Consider the following 20,886-nt stretch of genomic DNA (forward strand, 5'->3'; position numbering starts at 1 on the left):
GACCCAGGAATTCGTTTATTAAAAATAAAGCTTAATTGACCTCTGTTGTCTGGTATAAAGTCATTCATTTGAACAAATAACTTTTTTGTTTATCTTATTTTCATAATTCAATTGCTCTAATAGTTTGATGTATATTCCTTGTATAACAGATAACGTCAATTGATCAAACATTCAAAGATATATTTACTCATTTTTGTACTCTTTTCCAAAATCTTCATTCATTTCTATATATGCTTATATCTTCTCTATCATAAAATCAACTTTGTGCGAATTATGGTTTCATGATAAATCTTGTTTTCATTAATTCTTGGAAGTGCAAAAAAAAACAAAAAAAAAACAAAAAAAAACACAACAATGTTGTAATATTTTAATCTTTATTATCGATATTTCATAAAAGGTGCAAGGGAATTTCAATAACACTTTGAAAGACTGTTTCAAATTGTATAGCAATTGTACAGTTATCAGCGTTAGTAACTTATATTCTGTCTGATGCACTTGCATAACAGTTTGATATTTCTTATGTGAATGACGAGTAAACAAAATAGCTGCTAACATTACAATACATCACCATTATCAGTTCTGGAATGTTCTAATACAGATGTATGGTGTCCCAAACATCAATGGCAAGGTCTAGGGAGCCCTAACAGCTTCTACTTGTCCTGAAATTCACAGACTACTTCCAGAACGACTAAACAGCTTCTGTATAAGTTACTCAGAACATCACTCAACAGTTATAAAACAGCAGAATTGTGTTCTTAACATCACTGATTTCTCATATTAGAGTATACGGTTGTGTTGTGCCCCAACATCACCGCCTCGTTCCAGAAGAATTACAAGTGTGCCCCCAACATCACCGCCTCGTTCCAGAAAAATTATAACAGTTGTGATGTGCCTTGGATTCCTGGAAGGATGGAACAACTATACATCTAGGCTTCATATAGATAGGGATGCAACCTTAAATTCAACATAATGTCTTTTGTAAGATAATTAATATTACGTTTTTTTAATGAATCCTTACTACATAAGTTCATGCATGCGTAATATTATTTCAATATTTGCCTAATACACCACCTGGTAAACAACGATACGTTCAAAGTATTTAGTTGTAGAAGGTAAAATCTTAATAATATAGTCTCTGCATTGTATTCGTTATAATATTGTTTACATATTTCAATCCTTAGAAGACCGGTTGCGTATAGTCCTTTCCGCCTGTGTTCTTTCTTCCTTTGGCCATTCGGAATGGCTTAATAATTATCCTCTCATAAGTGAAAACTTCGGATGAAGAAATGTAAACATAATACCATTTTAACCACATACTTGGATATCATAAACAAAACATATATTTGATTTTCGTGCAATCAGCAGGAATCATATCAATATTAGCAAGTAATAATGCTACAGTAATCCAAAGTAAAGGAATGATGTAATCGATATTTGACATTACATATGCGATAACGCTTTGGTACCGTTTGTCTTAATGCAGAAACCTTTAGAAAATTCATCACAGACACGCAAGGATTAAAACAACTTGCATACAATAAAAAGGTAAATTCACATACAAAAAATGAATGCATTGGTAACTAAGCAATACTTAAAAAACATTAACATTGGATTGAAATCGGTCCACTCATGATTTCATTGGCACGTGCTATATACATAGGAAGACAAGGTCGTTGTATAAAGTATATACTTCAAATATTTACATTTTTACACACATTTTGATTGCCACAGGTTATTTTGATTTGCATAAATGATTTCCAAATCCCTATGAAATTTCGATTTTCGGTATATCAAACGCCATTTTTCTCGTCCTGGGAGCATGCGCACTTTCGGGGAATAAAGTATCCGGGGACTTTGGAGTAGTGACGTCCTTTTTTGACATAAATTCCGGTGATGATGGCGACTGTGCAGAATCTGTTGAAAGAAGAGTGTCATTGCTTGGACGGCGCTCTCGTAAGCTATCACATGACAACGCGAGATCTCGAACTGTCACTTCCGATGGCGACCTATTTGACATTACGTCATGGCTGAGTGAAGATAAGAAACTAATGGCAATGGAAGTCTTTCGGAATGCTCGTCCGTACATACTGTCGCTGTGTTCTCCTGCGGAGATATGGGACTCTGTCGGCGAAACCGACCGACCTGTCGCCAAGGCGGCCTGGTACTTGGTCTGTAGGCTGTAGGGATACAATGAAATTCAGACTTAATTTAACTTTCTTAGCAAAAATGGTAATGTGTTTTAAACATTATCATCGGGTTATCATCTTGGCAAATTGTAAGTGATGGCACAATGTAAATATGCCACAATTAACTTGAGAGCTGTGAACAATGAAATGTTATAGCACGAACAATACAAAAAACATTAAACGATATAAGAGTTAAAATGAAACCTAATTTCCAAATTAAAAAACACCAACTTTTAAATTAATTAGCACACTTTGAATGTTGAAGGTACCAGTAGTAACGATGGTTACGTTCTGTCATGTTATTTATGTACACATGTACATGTATACATGAACGCATGGGTCGAGTGTCCACACTACAATACATTTCTCACTATAACTCATGTGTACTCACTCCAGCATTTCTTGTGGTAGAGGCCTGTTGTAACGCCTTTTCCCTATCAGCCAATACGTCTTCTGTAGTCCTTTACCCTGTAATAGTACAACCAACATAACAGTGATCACCCAATTAAGATGTTTCGGTAAGTTGGTTGATTTTCAAGCCAGTAAGGTTTACTTTAATTATAGTACTTAATAAATGCAAATATGTAAAAAAAATCAGCTCGTAATGGAAAAAATCATTTTTTATCATGTTCTTGCGCCGTCTCTTCTACCATAGACTGTGTTCCTTTGCATGGATATCTCTTCTTGGGATTCAATCGCTCTACATCATCGCCGTCACTTTTAGTTGTTTTGTTAAAATTATGCATCCAACGCACTAAATGTTATATGTCTGTATTTGACACTGACCTTGACCTCGATAATTCCTCTTTCTATGGTTATGAAGCCCCACTGAAGAAGGTCCTCCAGAACTGTATTCATAGAGGAGCTAATATGGATGTGTAGGGCTGAAAGCAGAACACACAGATATCATTATACTTGTATTTAAGAAAAAGTGTACTTGTTTCGTATGGTTAAGATGTCCCGAACATTACCACAAGCCCTCCACCTCTGGGATGCGGGTTCGAATCCCATGTGGGCAGTTGCCAGGTACTGACCGCTGGTCGGTGGTTTTTCTCCGGTACTCCGGCTTTCCTCCACCATCAAACCTGGCACGTCCTTACATGACCCTGGCTGTTAATAGGACGTAAAAATAAACAAACCAATCACTTGTTTCGAACGAATTGACATTACATTGGTTTGTAATTAAGGAAGCTGCTAGTACATGTTTGTTTGTTTCATTAAATTAACATCCTATTAACAACCAGGGTCATGCAAGGACGCATTTCATGTATGCATTGTGTTGTGTATGAATTGCGAGGTGAGTGTATAGGGAGACTGCGGTATATTCGTGTTGTGTCTTCTTGTATAGTGGAACTCTTGCCCTTTTTATAGTGCTATATTACTGAAGACACCAAACAACACACTCCACCCGGTTATATTATACTGACAACGGGCGAACCAGTCGTCACACTCCTTTTAACCTTACAGTAATTCTAAACTCATTGGCACTAAATGACCTTGCTGTCGATACGCCGTAAATCTCAAACAAACAAACAATCCAAACTCATCCCCTAGAAAATCTCGATTTAGTAGGTTGTCTGACAAACTCATCCCCTAGAAAATCTCGATTTAGTAGGTTGTCTGACAATGTGTGCTCAAAAAAACTATAAATGCACAACAACGGGGAAGAAAGCCAGCTGGAAACATTTTCGAAAAATTAATGTTCATATTGAATAATTTCAGGAAAATATGTGACTGGTGAATAACTTGTATCAAATCACAGAACATCATTTACCTTTGCCTGTTGACTCCATCCTGGATGCCATGTTAACAGTATCCCCGAACAGACAATACCTGGGCATGATGGAGCCTACGACTCCAGCCGCACACCCACCCGTATGTAATCCTATCCGGAGCTGCAGTTTCCCGTCCGGTATATGCCGGATCCGGAAGTTAGTCACAGCACTCAGTAAATCGAGCGCCATATTGGCGATCTCACCAGCATGACGTCTGCCGTTTTTTCTAGGAAGGCCACTCACACACATATAAGCGTCCCCAATTGTTTCAACCTGAAATGCAACCGTTGTGACTTTATGAGAATGTTCTAGTATTCATATTACGAGTTATGGGATGGCGCGAACCATCCCATCAATGACGGCTATACTTGGTTTGTGAGTTTGCTCAACTTTTGTGTCCAATTTTCTAAGCGTTATCAAAGTGCCAATATTGCGTTAATCACTTTACACAGACAATAATTATATTTGATCTAGAAGCACTGGTTTTTCTAAGGGTTATGACAATGCATTTAATATCATGAAGCGTTCTATTGAAACACTCTCGCCTGTGTTAATTATTTGATCACAATTTCTTATAAGAAATTTAAAACATTGAATATGTTATGAAAGGTACCTTGTATACATCGTGCATAGCTATGATACCATCAAACGTCGTATAAAGATCATTGAGTAAGTCAACCACCTGGAAAAGGTAGAAAAGAGTTTATTGTTCAATATGCATTAGATGATTTAATCGCCATGTAAATATGACGTCTTGCTTTCAAGTGCCTGATATATAGACATGTTTTAATTTCACCATGAAATTAAAATTCCTCAAATAGTTTGTATAGATCATCAGATTAATTTGATTTTGTAAATATGTTCTTTTTCTGAAGGGATCACTTCGCAGATTTCATTGGCTTTTAAGTCGTGTAGTTAATTTTGCAATTTAAATACACATTTTCCTTTGTCAATCTCTCGCATGCATATTTCTAAAAAGTTAAAATTACCTGTAGCGGTTCACTTGTGCTAGCTATGGTGGTGAAACCGACAATGTCGGAGAAAAATATTGACACGTCATCAAATGTTTCCGGACGGACAGACTCTCCCCTCTTCAACTGCTCAGCTACCATACTACAACATTTGTTTGTTTTATTAATTAACGTCCTATTAACAGTTATGGTCATGTACATGTAAGGACGGCATCCCATGTATGCTGTGTGTATGCTGTGCGAGGTGCGTGTTTTGGGAGACTGCGGTATATGCATGTAGTGTCTTCTTGTGGAACTGGTGCCTTTTTATAGTGCTGTATCACTGAAGCATAACGTTGTCATGAAAACCACTAGTAGTGTTGACTTTTCATATAATATAGTTAGTCTAAAGGATACGAATTTGTGTTAGAAACAAAATGATCACTTTATATCAACTGAAAAAAATCCAATTACATAGACAATCCGTAACTAACATGGATAAATAATTTGGTATTATTGAAATTCTTAATATCAAATCAGTAATAACTGCAAAACAATCCAGAACTTAATACACCCTTGATTGTAAATACGTACGGTGGAAGCATGTTGTACAGAAGTTTGTCCGTTTTCTGTTTCTCTAGTGCCAACTCCTCTGTACGACTAGTGACAAGCTCCTCTAGGTTATTACTATACGCTTCTAACAAGTGGATCATATTGTCCATTATGTTCATCTTCCTGAAGCAATGAATCAAACATATCTCGATAAACATAGAATGAAATATCAACAGCATACATAGGTATGGATATAATGATACCAGACGGTCTTTCACAGTAAGCGTCGCTTGCTTTACTGAACCGCAAAGGTCTATCGAAATAGGACTTAATACCAGAACTAGTCTACAAACAAGCGGGCCCAGTATAAAATACATATACATCATAATTGTATTTATCACACGATCTTTAGGCAATAGTACAAGGTTTCCTTTAGCAAAATCAAACGATTGTAGATGATCAATATTTTTCCACATCCAAAGAAGCCAATAAAGTATAATGCAATTAATGATATAAAACATAGAATTTTATTTTCAATGAAATTGATTTAAAGAGTAAAAGCGTGACCTACTTTCCCCCATTTAAGTCGATGAGCCTCTTTCTGACGTGCTGGAAATCCGGCCTACTCTCTGGATGTTCGTGCCAGCATAAAGTCATAAGGTTCATGGCTTTGTCCGGTAGATTGCTATCCTCGGGGATATTCGGACGATATGGGGGCGTTTCATTATACCGAACTCTGTTTACAATCTCTGAAAACAAAATTATCTCACATAATATTTGATTTCTTTGAACGTTATGTTTTCCTTAACAATTCTTTAATGCTATATAAGTATTATATTAGCACTTTCTCTATAACTGCTTGAAGAACCGTGACCTTTAGGTGATTATGAAAAAAGCCTAATGTGTTCCTGAGTCACTCAAATCAGACACTTAAACACATTCATGTCAAAGTAAAGTGAAGAAACCTTTTCTCCCAGAATGAAAATAACTTCTCTGATAGAAATTTGTATTAATGATCCATAATTAATACATATACGCCAATTACGATAATTAAAGTGAACAGTCGGGCAAGGATGGCTAAAGTCGGTAAAAATGGTGTGAATGTATCCAGTATAATTTCTTGTGAAATAGAAAAATGAAAACTCTCGCCAAAATCTGTCTGCATACGAAGAAATTAATTTAAAGTATCGGAATCCTAAAACGTCCTCCCGGCTGACTATGTCCGTGGTTTCATTTACACGCAGCCTCGCTTTCAATGCTTTCAACTTTCCTTTACTTTAATGGTCAGAACTGGGAAACGTAAGCAGAACTTGGCCGTCGTATTAATATGTGAGAACTTTTGGAAGGCCAATGAACGCATTTAGACTGGTTTTCTTTGCCCGACTATTAAAAAAAACAACTTTAAAAATACATGTATTTGGCGAAAAAAATCGTTTCATTTCCTATATGAAAATTTTCTGACATTATTTTGGCTGCCTTAGAATTTGATGAGGTGCTTTTAACATGAAAAAATCGACAACGTATCATGCCTCTTTGTTTTAAGCTTAATTAGAGATAGTCTGTCAGGTAAACTATATAATACGTACATCCAACATTCAGTAAAATATCACACCTTTTGATTTGGTAGCACAGTTGTAGTAGTACGGTCCCACCCTAAGGAAAACCTCTTGTAGTATGATACCATAGCTGAACACATCTCCTTTTTGTGACCCTTTTGATGGTCGCTTCTGCAGTCGTAATAGCTCAGGTGATGTCCACAGCAATTCTGTAACAAATCATTGATAAGCTATGTAGATATTTTACTGGTATTAACGTTAGAATTGGCGAAAAGGGAATCTAGTTTTTGACTTCTAGCATAACATTGAAAGACAAATAGATATTTTCATTGTTTAAAGGTTTATATTGAAAAGATATTCTCAGTCTATAACTGTTATTTTTCGTAACCTCATTTTTGCTATGCCGTTTAAAACTTTAAAAGGTAGACCAGTTTGTTTGTTTGATTAAATTATTTTCCTATTCCAGGGTCATGTAAGGACGGCCTGCCCTCCCATGTATGCAATGTGTTGCGTGTATGAAGTGCGCGGTGCATACATGTATTTTGGGAGGCTGTGCTATATTCGTGCTGTGTCGTCTTGTATGGTGGAACTCTTGCCCTTTTTATAGTGCTATATCACTGAAGCATGCGGCAGAACACACCCGAACTGGTCACGTTATACTGACAACTTGCCAACCAGTCGTCCCACTCCCGTTGTGCTGAGAGTTAAGCAGGAGCCATGTCTCGGCCAGGGGACAGAACCCAGAGCCTACCTCACAGGGGCGAACGCTCATCACAAGGCCAAAAGTGATGCGATGTCAAGGGAGACATTAGGATGAACAAAGTCAGTTAGGAAAAAGAGAAAAGATAATATCCTAAATTTAGTCGCCTTTTACGATCATGCAATATGGGCAGCAGGTACAATTCTAACGCACTACTCCCTTAATACTTAACGGTAAGCAGCATCAGAAAGACAGAAACTGTCACTTGTATAAAGAATGGCTCGCCAGAACCTAGAACACTCAACTGCTGTTAAGGCCAAACGTGAGCGGGTGTCAGGAGAGATGTTATAAGGAGAAAGAAAAAATTATATAACTTAGTCAACTTTAACGATCATGCAATAGGGGCAGCATTTATAATTCATACGCCCTTCATGCAGGGTGTCAATGTAATGTGTTGCAGAATATTCTTATTATGACTCCTTGTAATAGTGAAACAAGTGAAGCACCTTACCTAAACACAAATTACAGCAGTTAGATTGCAAAAGGAGACTTAATTTGGAATAATGTGTTGTGTGAGCGATAATATTCCAGTTGTATCTTTTTATATTGTTTGGTAATTTTGATTTGGTAAAGATGTAAGGATGGCCTCCCACGAATGCAATAAATTGCTGTCTCCAGGCCGAGCTTCATCAAACTCTATACAAGCGGTATTCTGATTCCTGCTTAGCATTACCTACGGAGATGAGACGACTGGTTCGCCCATTGTCAGTATATTATGACCGGGTTGGGTGTTTTTACGGGTTTTTCGGTGACAAATTAGTAATATAGCACTATAAAAGGGCAAGGAAGAAAGGGACATGGATAACGTTTTACCATAACATTCCAAACATACACTAGCACCACATAACCGCACCAAGCTGTAGGCCTATAGCCGACCAATCAACATCTTTGCACGACATAAAATGTGACTTATTTTGGAATATTATCTTTCTCTTTCCTCTCTGGTCGAAACACACCATAATTTATAAAAGAAAAATGCTCGACCACTTTTTTATTTTTTATTTTTTCACTTCTTATTTCTAAATTCAGTCGATTTTTGTTCATGGTGCATGATAATTGTGTTGTGTGTTGACACTTCTCTTTCGCCGATAGGAAAAGTTCTCCAACCAGTTCCGTCACTGGCTCAGAGTTACAATTATCAATTGTCACTCGGGAGAATTAGCTGTGTGCGATTAAGCTATTACCGATATCCAAACGATAGAAACAACGTCATTGTGTAGTTTGATACACCCTCCAGAACGGGAAATACAGCTGAAAATGCTTAACGTTTTCCCACAGAACAAATGTTACAATTGGTACGACTGTGGCCTCTAAGACTCTAAGCAATAGCCAATATGGTACCGCTTGCCTTTGAACTTGTTGTATAGCAGCGATACGATAGAAAGAAGATGCATTCGCAATTGCTTAGAAAACAGAGAAATCCGCGCATTTGAGCTTTACATCCACGGAATGGGAAATCATGTTAACATGTACGAAGTACACCACATTGAACTCTCCTGCACATGCATGCCAGATATTCATACACTGTACATAGTTTGTGATGTCTGTAATAAAGAGTTTCACCCTGCATATATCGGTATGACCCACAAGGAGGCTCAACAGAATCGAATAACACTTTATTTTGTCCTGAATGCGTTGAAGCGAAAAAGAAATAATAATAGTAGATAAAAATTAATCTAAAATATGTCTTGTTCTTTAATTAAATAAGAATTGACGATCGCCACTAACCAAAATAGTTGACTGTTTTGTCGAATACGAGTAGGTTATGGATTTAGAATTTTTAGGTCACCTGAGACGTGACCTATTCTAATCGCCTTTTGTCCGTCGTCCGGTGTGCGTCGTATGTCCGTAAACAATTTACATTTTCGACTTCTTCTCCAAAACTGCTAAAGCAATTTCAATGAAATTTTGCACAAACCTTCTAAGGCATAAGGCCAATCAAAATTGTGAATTATATGGTCCCCACCCCTTAGGGGGCTGTGGGAGGGGCCAAAAGGGGTAAAATTGAGTAAAATTTCAAAAATCTTGTTCTCTACTCATAGATGTGGTAGAATCAAATACTCTTCATAGGTAGAAAGGTCTTAATGTCCTTTACAAAAATTGTGAATTATAGGACATTGGGGTCTCTAGTTTCCCCCTGGGGAGGAGGTTAAGTTTACTATAGTTTATATTGGGAAAACACATTTTTGAGCATTATTTGGTCATTTGTAATAGGAAATGAGTCAAATGTTGTCAGAATTATCAGTATGAGATGGCCATTTAATCATATTAATTTTTTATGACTGACACCCAGGGGCCTTAGGGGCGGGGTCAAAAGAGGTCTTCTTCTGAAATTCTGGAAATGGTAAAATCAAGTACTTTTCACAAATAGAAAGGTCTTAAGGTCCTCTACAAAAATTGAAAATTATATGACCCTGGGGTCTTATGTTTCACCCTGGGAGGGGGTCATGTTTACTATAGTTTATATAGGAAAAACACATTAATGAGCATTTTTTGCTCAATTTTCATTGGAAAGAGTCAAACTTGGTTAGAATTATTAGCCTCAGATAGCATTTTAATATCATATCCACATTATTCCTGGCCGACCCACTGGGGGCAGAGGTCTCCTTGTGTCTCCTTGTATCGTGGAACTCTTGCCCTTTTTAAAGTGCTACTGTATATCATTGAAGCATGTCGCCGAAGACACCAAGCAACACATTCAACCTTGTTACATTATACGGACAATGGGCCAACCAATCGTCCCACTCTCTGTATGCTGAACACTAAGGTAGGAGCAGAAACAACCACTTTCATAGACTTTGGTGTATCTTGGCCAGGGGACAGAACCCATATCCTACCTCACAGGGGCAAGCGCTCGACAGAAGGCCAAAAATGAAACGGAAGAGCAAAATTAGTTATGAAGAGATAAGGTATTATCCTAAATTTAGTCGCCTTTTACAACACTGTAATATGCCGTACTGTGACTGGGTGCGGTGAGGGTGCTGTCAGGTTAACTGGTTTCTCTGACGACATGCTTCAGTGAGAAATCATTAAAAGAAATGTACACGTTTTCATTATTGCAAGGACATTACTCAAACATATAGCTGTTCACATATTCAAAATGGCATTGCTGTTGATATGACGTAGAGGTAGTGTCACGAGGGACGTTATGGAGTGGAAATTTAAGATCCCAAATTTAGTCGCCTTTAAGTGCATCTGATAAACCTCTGGCATCCTAGCTATCTGTAGGACTAGTCGGGAGTCTTGTGGCATGAACGGTACCATGCACTATAAAAAGGGAAAGTCAACACAGTGACACGAACATACTGCAGTCTCCCAAAAGATGCGTGCATTTTACACAGGCAACAAACAGCGTACAAGAGAGCCTTAATAAAAAATAATCCTATACAATTCAATAAGGTCAAATGGTAGGTGTTTAGCGCACAACATCAAAAAGTCGATTGGCTTGCCTGTTAGTGTCATTTGACCGGGTGACAAGAGACGCAGAACGAATATTAATAGGTTACTGAATAGAAAGAAAAGAAAAAAATCCTATTTAAAATGTAGTCGCCTTTTGTGTCATGTAATAGGGGCAGCAGATACCTGCAAGGTAAAATATGGCAAGTTCCCAACAAACTTTGATGAAATTCAAAATTCAGAGGTCGCTAGGCTGGTAAAAGAAGATATTTTATCTACTTGATGTCGATGAGAGAAACCCCTGCTATTGTGGTTCAGAGACCCTTCTTCGTAGGTAGACGCCAAGGCAAAAGAGAAGATCCTTAATGCGTGCATGAGTGATATTTCGGTCACTTTTGTATTGTAACTGTCACATGAATTATTCTGGTGATATTTGGGCTGTAGTTGCTGCGGCTTTCGGAAAGGCTATCTACCGGGAACCAATATTATTGCTAGCAATATATCAGCTTAGATTTTTGCTTTAAGTATCATATATCTAGGGTAGGTAGGGGTGAAACTTACATTTTGTTTTGCCTTACAACCAAACCAAACAAAAGTGTTGTTAATGACTTACTGCTGTAATACTCGGAGTCACCCTCCTCCTGATCGGGCTCCTCGGGCTGGGTGGTGATTGCGCCGAAGTCTGTAATCTTCAGCACCCATCGACTGTCAATCACACAGTTGGTCGACTTTAGATTGCCATGAGACCTCAGAGGACTCTTGTGTAGAAACTCCATTCCCTTAATGGGGATTATCACAAATTAGAAGCAGAAGATTGACTTTGGTAATCAAAAACTATGTCTAAGACATTTGGGCAGAGGCAGAGTGCGGTAGCGAATAATTAAAAATCAATCAGGATAAATTGATGGGACTTATATATGAAGCCATCATGGTCGTTTTCAGCATCTCATTTTTACCCTAATTACATCAAACGTGTGTTCCTATACTCAATTTGGCCGGATCATGCTGGTAAATCGGATCATTATTATGTGTGTAAGGGTATACAAAGAGATTCGCCTTATGAATTTGTTTATATCATATAGAATGACGTCTAAATACTCTACCTTTGCTAAATCTAACGCAAACGACATTTTAAACATCCAGTCGACTTTGATATCGTCATTTTCTAACACGTCCTGAAACATAATTAACACGAGGCATTACAAATAACATGATTACATAGTTTGATTATGCATACAAAATACATTTTATATAACATGTTAATGAATTATTTTGATATGAGACAAGATGTTACATTTATATTAAAGTACAATGAGAAATAAAAAAATGACTTATATTGAAATGATAGTACAGGGGAAATCGATAGGGAGTATACTAATTCCCTCTGAGGATACTAATAAGAGAATGAACAGATAGATCCTCAGAGCAGAGGATACCAGAGGGACGTTACCTGAAGACTGCCCTTTGAACAGTAGCGTGTAAGTATGTAGGTATTCTGAGCCTCTAGACTAGCACCAACGAACGTGTTCAGGTTGTCGTGTTGTAACTCCCGTAGCTGAAGGTATAAAGGATTGTTTTATGCATTTTTCTACACAGAATATCAAGCTGTGTATATAGTGATTACAAATGTGTCTAGTTTTATGCTCTTAAATACTGTTTACCAGCTTATTTTCACATGTAATTCAATTTGGTTTATTTCGCCGGAGACTTCAAATCGCGAAAATTATGCGCCGTAAAATGTTCAAAGCACATTAAAGATGCTCCAAAAAGTATGTTTTCTCTATCAAAAATAGGAACAGACGAATAAGAATTTTTCTTCAGTTACAAAATTTATTTACTTTACACCATTACCACAGCTGAAAAATTTATCATTTTCCTTCAAGAAAAAATATATAAAAATAATTAATTACATCCCGAAAAACATCCGTGCTACTATATCCTATATGGAATGAAGTAATGATTGTGCATGCACGAAAAGCAAAATAAATTATCTTATATTAATTTTTGTGTTAATTAGACATATATACACGATTGAACTCAAATGATGAGTATCGTTTTTGCTCATTCCGCGGTGGAGCATCTTTAAACTTAAAATTACCTCACCTTCAACAAGTCGTTAGCTATGAATACGCGAAAATAAGTCGCCGCAAAAATAAATAGATTTGCAGTATATGTATTTATAGTTAGATTCAAAGATAACCATTCAAATCTCACCAGTAATACAAAATGTAGCTAAATGAAATACAGAACAGAAAACATGGCACAGAGATGCATTTTGCTGTTTGCCTTTCATAATCGGAATGCTCACTTACCGTTTTAAGATCTCGTAAAACATCTCGTGTTAATCTGATCGACCTTCGTTGAATATTTTTCACAGCTACAACTGACCCCTGAAACAAAAATGAAAATAATATTCATTATCTTCATGATTTTATTCCGTAATTCCATAATACAAGTTCATAATTGAATAATGCCGACGTTTATGGCTTTGCTTACAAACTACATGCAAGGATCAGAACTAAAATCTTTACCTAAGATCTGCATTTTACACGTGTGAATTGGGTGTTTGCACAACGACGATTATGAGTTTATGGAAACAAATGAACATCTATTAAATGCCAACATATTATATGTTAAACCTCGATGGGAGTATTTATACATACCTTGTAATTTCCAATTGGAGCATATAGAAGATTCTTATCTAAACTACAAGATGATCCAAAACCCAATGTTCCTCTTGTCTCCTGAAAAACAATTACGCAAAGACCACGTATATGATTCTGACACGTGCAACAAGCATAGCTACGACAGAGTATATGAAGAATTCTTATAGATACTCATGGAAATAGCTATTTTGAAAGTATCAAGACTAATATTCTTGAAACAAGATGATTCAAGACCCAACATACCTCTTCTTTCTTTTAGATATACAACGCTTTTATTCAAAAACTATTTCTGACAATGAGCATATTTCTTATGAAAATCGATCAACGAGTGCAAATAAAAATGAGCCTCTAAAGCTTAAGTATGAATATTTTGAAATTATCTAGTCTTGTATGAAAATACTTACGATTTGACAAATAAGTGCTTACTAGTATTTCACATGTATTCTAAGAAAGTTGAGATTGTACTAGTTATTCATCAATGAATAATGCATAAATTCTTTTCCAAACGCAGTTGGTTTTATTAATGAAATTGAGTTTGCTTTTAGCATAGGCTACGTGTATAATGGATTCGTCTTTAAAATCAAGGTGCCTAAAATTATCAGATTGATATCTGTCTCACCATTCGCACGAGCTTTTTCTTTTGTTGGACTTCCGGTTCACCATTAGCCTGAGCTGCAGCACCATTACCGGGCCGGGCCTTACGCATTTTCACTTCATTCTCATTCACTTTCCATAACATCCCCATCAGTTCTTTTTCGAACCTCTTTTTCCTAGAAAGCAAAAGAAATAAAGATAATTTATCATCATTACATAATTCGTCCAGCACTTTATCACTTTCTGATATGCATGCTATTCTACATTGATTTTTACAAAAAAATGTATAAAATCATACATTCTTCTTATCCTGCTAAACATTCCTCATCAATAGTCTCAGATTATTGTTTTTATTCTTCGCTTGATCTAGTTTATGCTAGAGATTATAATGGAGTGGGACGACTGGTTTTCTCGTTGTCACTATAATGTGACCGGGTGATGTGTGCTTGTTTAGTGTCTTCGGCGGTATACTTTAGTGGAATAACACTAAAAAGGACAAGAGTTCCTCTATTACAAGAAAACACAACATGCATATACCGCAGTGTCCCAATACATGCACAAACAATACAGCACATGCATGGGAAACAGTTCCTCATTTTGTGCATATCTATTTTCATGTAATACAAATGTAAAAGTATTGATCGTAAATACGATGATTAAACAAGTGAAAAGGCAAAATGTACATTTTCAACCACTCGCTTTTGTGTTGAAAGTCGCAGGTGTAGCTAGGCGATCGAAGCCCGGATAAAACTGTTTGTTTTCTTTCGTCATTTATGTTTCTAAGTTATAATTCAACCAAACCCATATCTGATGCAACCTACGAGATTGTGTAAGTTCCATAGACATTTATTTATCATGCACTCACTGACATTGCATATCACTACAGCGAATTGTTGTGTGGAAGTAAAATCAATTTATACATGTAGTATCTGTTAATATCAATGAGATAAGGATACTTTGCTGTGGCATGTTACACATCTGAAGTGCTGAAACACAGTACAGAGAAATATTACGAAAATAAATAGGATTGAAATCTTATAGAACCTGATATCATTAAAATGTCAGCATTGCTGCCCATTGTGGATTCAAACTACTGTATAGTATATGGATATTTCATACTGCACAGCAAACAAATACGGTAATGGTATTACTGAAAAACGCTCATATAAATGTGCAATTGTAACTCAATATGCATTTCCAGCTATTTTCTATCCAAAAGAATCACAGTTTATCTTGTTTCATAGATACAAAGTTAAGTCTATGAAAAAATGAAATTGATGCAAATATGGGTAAAATGATCGAAGATCTATATAAAGAGGTAAAATAACACAATGGAGCCAAATTTAAAATGAACATGAAGATTAGTATGCACAAGATGCGTCTGAAAGTCTTTCAAAGTATTTAATATGATTGATTTGGATTTGTTAAGTTTGGTTTACTAGATTAATGTTCTATTAACAGCGATGGTCATGTGTGCAATGTGTCGAAGTTACTGCTGTATATATTGGTGCTGTGTCTTCTTGTAATAGTGGAAGTCTTTCCATTTTATAGTGCTATCTCACTGAAGCATGCCCACGAATAAAATGTGTTTAAGAAGTCGAGGATGAAACAACTGCTAAACATACAAAATTATAACGATTCAAACAATATTTTATCATTAATGTATTCAAATGAAGACGTGTGTTTATCACTACCATATATATTCTTTGTGCATTCAAAACCATTTATTTTACCTGTAGAGGAAGAAAAGAACCAGAATTATTCCAATGATCAGCACTGATCCTGTACAAGCACCAGCGACGATGGCAGCCGTATTATCTGAAGAAAACAATGCAAAATATATATTGTCTCACAGTATATGTAGAAAATACTAAAATTGCGATTACATTACTTTAAAACAGGCGGTTACACAAATCAAACGCAAGCGATAAGGTACAGGGTGAATTGGAAAAAAAACCTCTAGGGAACAATACACTCTTAGGAAAATATTACTACAGAAGAACTGAAAAAGATTTTTTTTTTTAAATATGAAACATTTTGATAAATTTAAAACAACTCTAAAATGTATTTGCAGGTTTTATATAAATATGAATGCATTTGTATACTTAAACACGGGCTCATGAGCATCACAAGCAGTCAATAGTAAATCAAAATTAGTTCAACAAAGCATGAAAGAAACCGAATTGACAATGATATCAAGAATAAGTATGGTTATAAAGATATATCATTTCTGATGCCGTAATGATGTTTTGAACGAGAAATCGGTTAAATGTTTTATATATTTCACAAGAAAAACAATGCGTCTGAACGTTAGAATGCATTGCATAAATAAATATACATACCTTGCATGTTTTGAATTAATACATGTGTTTCGTGTCATTATCACTATTTTACTAGCAGAATATATAGGTCATCAGTCAATTGATATGTATCCATCTGTCCATCATGACACAACTGTATTGCAACAAATCCTAGCCCATCGCGGATGTGAAATGAAGGTATCATTCATACAATGAATGGGGCTCAAATGAATCGACCAATGAAAAGTATACGTTTTAATGTGACCCTATTGAAGCTGCTCGTATTAGGATACAGTGCGCAGAGTTTACTCTAAGGTGTAGTTAACCTTAAAATGGACACCTGCCATTGTACATTTTCCAAGAAAACAAATAAAAACTAAATGTCGTTATGACCTTTAAGCAAACTTAACCTCAATATGGTAACGTGACATTTGTGTATATATATACGTATGGAGTGGAATATATCACATGATTTTGTCTTTAAAAGTGTTATATTGGTGCAGTGATTTCATATTTGGACCACTTTACTTGAAAAATAAACAAGAAATAAGATATAAAAACATAACATTTTGCAGAAATTCAAGAATTGATTTTGTATACAAGCAGGCACTCCGTGCTGAATATCGATGTGGCACTGCATCTTGTGTATTTCTGATTCAATTGGATTTGAGAAAATCGTACTTTATGAACTATATAACGGTGGAAATACACCGAGTGAGTGATACGGTATTTTTTACTTCTATAAGGGTATCATTGCTAAACTGAAGGTCTCCACAGCCATATACTGTACCTACCAGTACAGACGACCTAGACCGCATGGTAACATATGTCTATCGAAATAACAGGCCTAACAGCGGGTGGTTGGGCTTATTTGGTACATAAGCTGTTCGCCGAGTACATTTTACTAGATGTTACGGTGTTTATTCGTGGAGTAATTAGACACAGCACCATGTGAGGCATCGCATTATTTACCTACCAAAGTCACCAAGAGCATTATAAAGCTAATCTTAATCAGAGTATACCGTAGTACGGTATGGAACAACTTTCAAGAATAAACTTAAAGACTATACAGTTCCTATATAAGATTATTAATAGAATCTTTCCCTATCTAGAGGGTATGAGAAAAAAATCACAACCCGAGGGGTAATTCGTGAACGTCCAACCCGAGGCTTGTCAAGGGTTGGGCATTCAGGAATTCCCCCGAGGTTTGTGATTTTGTTGTCACACCTTCATAGGTAGGGAATGATTCTTTTTCTCCCACATACAAAAGAAGAAAAAAAAGAGATTATAGCCTAAACAGAAGCATTTTCAACACGGCATGAACAGGTTCCATCGTCTGCACGTCAATATTGATGACGTCATCGACAATGCACACCACGGTCATACCGCATACAGACATGACGTCACGTAATTGTCTTCAGGTTCAAAAGATTAGCACGCGCAATATGTCATACCCTATGGGTTGAGATAGAAATCTCCCACGGCTAAAACCGGTTACAAATCAGAGAATGGTGGGGGAAAGTTTAATATAACCCTTCACATATTACATGGACAATTTGCATTCTAATTCTAAATGTGCATCACCATGCAAGTAGTACGTTGGAATTGTACCTGCTGCCCTAATTGCATAATATCTTACTAACTGACCGTGTATGCACGTGGATCAATGGTGAAAAGACGACATCGTTTTAGCAATGTAACCGAAGTTCATAACAAGCAATCACCGGTTTCGTTTGGTTTACCTAGTGTTAGGTTTTTAAATATTGTAATGTTCTGTCAATGTTTTCCCCTAAATTTATAATGTATCTCATACTTTTTTTCATGTATACAAATTTAAAATTAGGATGAATGCGTCTAGCTTATTTTTTTTTAAATTTTAATTTAGACAATTCATTATGATTGTTGGAATTATACTTTTGAATTAAAGAAAAGCACCAGAGGAATTTTCAAGAATTGCCTTGAAGTCAATCTTATTAGTTCAGTGTAATCCCCAAAAGCCCGTAAAAAAATGAAATCTTCGCCTGCCAGAAACTCTTATCCATTTCTGACGTTAATCAATTTGGATGTGGTTTATTTCGAGACCAGCCTTTTGGCTTTGGAGGACATCTGTTAACACCAGGACTCGGCCATAAAAATACCTATAATATTACTCTATTGTTGCACTTTTATTTGGAGGTATTTCCAAATATTTTGGTTAGATCTAGAATGACATACATTTTTTGAGAATAGCTAATACAATTCACCTGGGGGACACAGTGACGCTGCTTTATGGCAAACGTTTGAAAGAAAAAGAATACTAAAATTGTCTATTGATCACATGACCGATACGAGCAATACAAAAACTTACATTAACTGGTACGCCTGAAAAGCTTGTATTTCATAATAATCACATAGTATTAGGCTTTATTTTAAGTGATACATGCTACACAGGAATCAATTTAATGACATTTCAAACGGAGTATTGTAAGCTGAATAAATTGAAAAGAACTGGTGAGTACTAGAATACTTGATGAACCATTTCCAGTGAAATTATTGTTATAGTCTTTCTACATCTAAGAAACGACACAAAACCCAGACAATAATTTTACATTGGAAAACAATAAAAACCCAACGAATCATTTCGCGGCGTGTTTTGCATGACTCCACATAATTCACAAACAGACAAATGCATTTTGAAGCGTTTAACGTAACAAAAACCTTTCAGTAAAAAACTTGCTAAGACGAGCAATACGTAAACTTTTTTCGGAAATCGGATGTAATAAATGTATAGAACACCGTATTATTGTGTTTAAATGTGTGTTTAGACCTGTTATTTTAATTGACATCTCATACACTTAATGACCTTCATAGGGAAATTCAAATCCAAGTCGATTTGTTTGAAGATTATAGGGCAAAATATCAAGACTAGACTAAATTGATTTTTAAAAAAATGTCCAAAAATTGGACCAAAACGTAGCAAATGCCCCCTCGATCAGGTAAATATTTTATACACGTTCGTCATGGGAATAATTAGCCCCTCCGATCATGTCTACTCTATATCAGAAAGCGGTGAAACACATACATAGTTTACCTGTATCGTCACAACTGGACCCGGGGGAACACGTCTTTGGGAGCGTATCCTTGGGCTGGTATCCTTTTGGCCACGCGATACTCTTGTACGAAGTATAGGTTCCAGTATCCACCGTAGCCACAGTTTCGTATTTTAGATTTTGATAATGATATATTCCAAACACTCTCAAAGCTTGTCCTTTATCCAGTATCTTGAAATATCCGGATTTACCTGTATAAAGAAAATAGACACCGATAACAAAAAACTTCAAGAAAAGTGACCTTAAATTTTATAGACAATAGTCATCTGATTGAAATTAATCACACTTTGATATACATTTGCCTTTCAGAGATTAATAAATGTAGTGTATTCTTATTAATATACAGCAGTCTCCCAAAACACACACAACGCACTCCATACACGCTACACACCGCATATATGGGAAACCGTCCTTACATGACCTTAGCTGTTAATAGGACGTTAATTAATCAAACAAACTCACCAACATAATTATTGGCCATCCTTTTTATCTGATTGACAATGTCCTGTCCTGTCGCATTTGGATTAAATTGTCTTGTTGTATTATAATATTTGGCAAACATCATAATAGCATCATACAGGTACAACACGAAATCATCAATCTGAAAAATTAATAATAAACTCAATACAATTGAGGTATTAAGGCCATTTCTTAACTCTGCATTTCAATCATTGTTATTAGATATGAAGTAATTATCTATGTATCTATTATATATTCTGTCTTTGTCAATTTATGAGTTATCTGTTAGCTACCCGATAGATATGGACTGTTACGTATTGTGTTTCTGTGTATGAGCGTTACGTCATATTTTGAAATGACGCCAATTTCGCTCATAAAAGAATGACGTCAGAATCGATACCTTACCGCAAGGCCGATATCAATTTAATAAGCAAATACAGAATGATTTGAGTATATGTCTATATCGTTTACATACTTTAGGGAAAGGATGACTTCAAGCCAAATTTGATTATATAGTTAAAATATTTGATTATAAAGTTAAAATATATAATTAGAATACAATGTAGTGGCTTTAAAATATAAATAAGTGATAATGATAAATAC

The 20,886-nt window shown here is 36.0% G+C and overlaps 1 protein-coding gene across 3 annotated transcripts in view; it reads right to left on the minus strand.

Moving 5' to 3' along the window:
- Positions 1 to 357: 357 nt before the first annotated feature.
- The window catches only part of LOC138331440 (atrial natriuretic peptide receptor 2-like), a 39,175-nt gene continuing 18,646 nt past the window's right edge, over positions 358 to 20,886 (minus strand). For 2 of the 3 annotated variants that reach the window (XM_069279075.1, XM_069279074.1), the window contains exons 6-23: positions 20,287 to 20,425; positions 19,797 to 20,015; positions 16,169 to 16,253; positions 14,461 to 14,611; positions 13,839 to 13,919; positions 13,488 to 13,565; positions 12,626 to 12,730; positions 12,279 to 12,350; positions 11,789 to 11,954; positions 7,076 to 7,228; positions 6,035 to 6,212; positions 5,506 to 5,646; positions 4,951 to 5,074; positions 4,575 to 4,643; positions 3,961 to 4,234; positions 2,973 to 3,070; positions 2,578 to 2,654; positions 358 to 2,177 (exon numbers count right to left, since the gene is read on the minus strand). In XM_069279075.1, coding sequence (XP_069135176.1) covers positions 1,766 to 2,177; positions 2,578 to 2,654; positions 2,973 to 3,070; positions 3,961 to 4,234; positions 4,575 to 4,643; positions 4,951 to 5,074; positions 5,506 to 5,646; positions 6,035 to 6,212; positions 7,076 to 7,228; positions 11,789 to 11,954; positions 12,279 to 12,350; positions 12,626 to 12,730; positions 13,488 to 13,565; positions 13,839 to 13,919; positions 14,461 to 14,611; positions 16,169 to 16,253; positions 19,797 to 20,015; positions 20,287 to 20,425 — 2,622 coding nt within the window. In that variant the 3' untranslated portion in view covers positions 358 to 1,765. The remainder of the gene's footprint in view (positions 2,178 to 2,577; positions 2,655 to 2,972; positions 3,071 to 3,960; positions 4,235 to 4,574; positions 4,644 to 4,950; positions 5,075 to 5,505; positions 5,647 to 6,034; positions 6,213 to 7,075; positions 7,229 to 11,788; positions 11,955 to 12,278; positions 12,351 to 12,625; positions 12,731 to 13,487; positions 13,566 to 13,838; positions 13,920 to 14,460; positions 14,612 to 16,168; positions 16,254 to 19,796; positions 20,016 to 20,286; positions 20,426 to 20,886) is intronic. The other variant, XM_069279076.1, reaches the window with a different exon arrangement.

The sequence above is a fragment of the Argopecten irradians genome, chromosome 9, assembly GCF_041381155.1.
Source record: "Argopecten irradians isolate NY chromosome 9, Ai_NY, whole genome shotgun sequence".
NCBI lineage: Eukaryota > Metazoa > Mollusca > Bivalvia > Pectinida > Pectinidae > Argopecten > Argopecten irradians.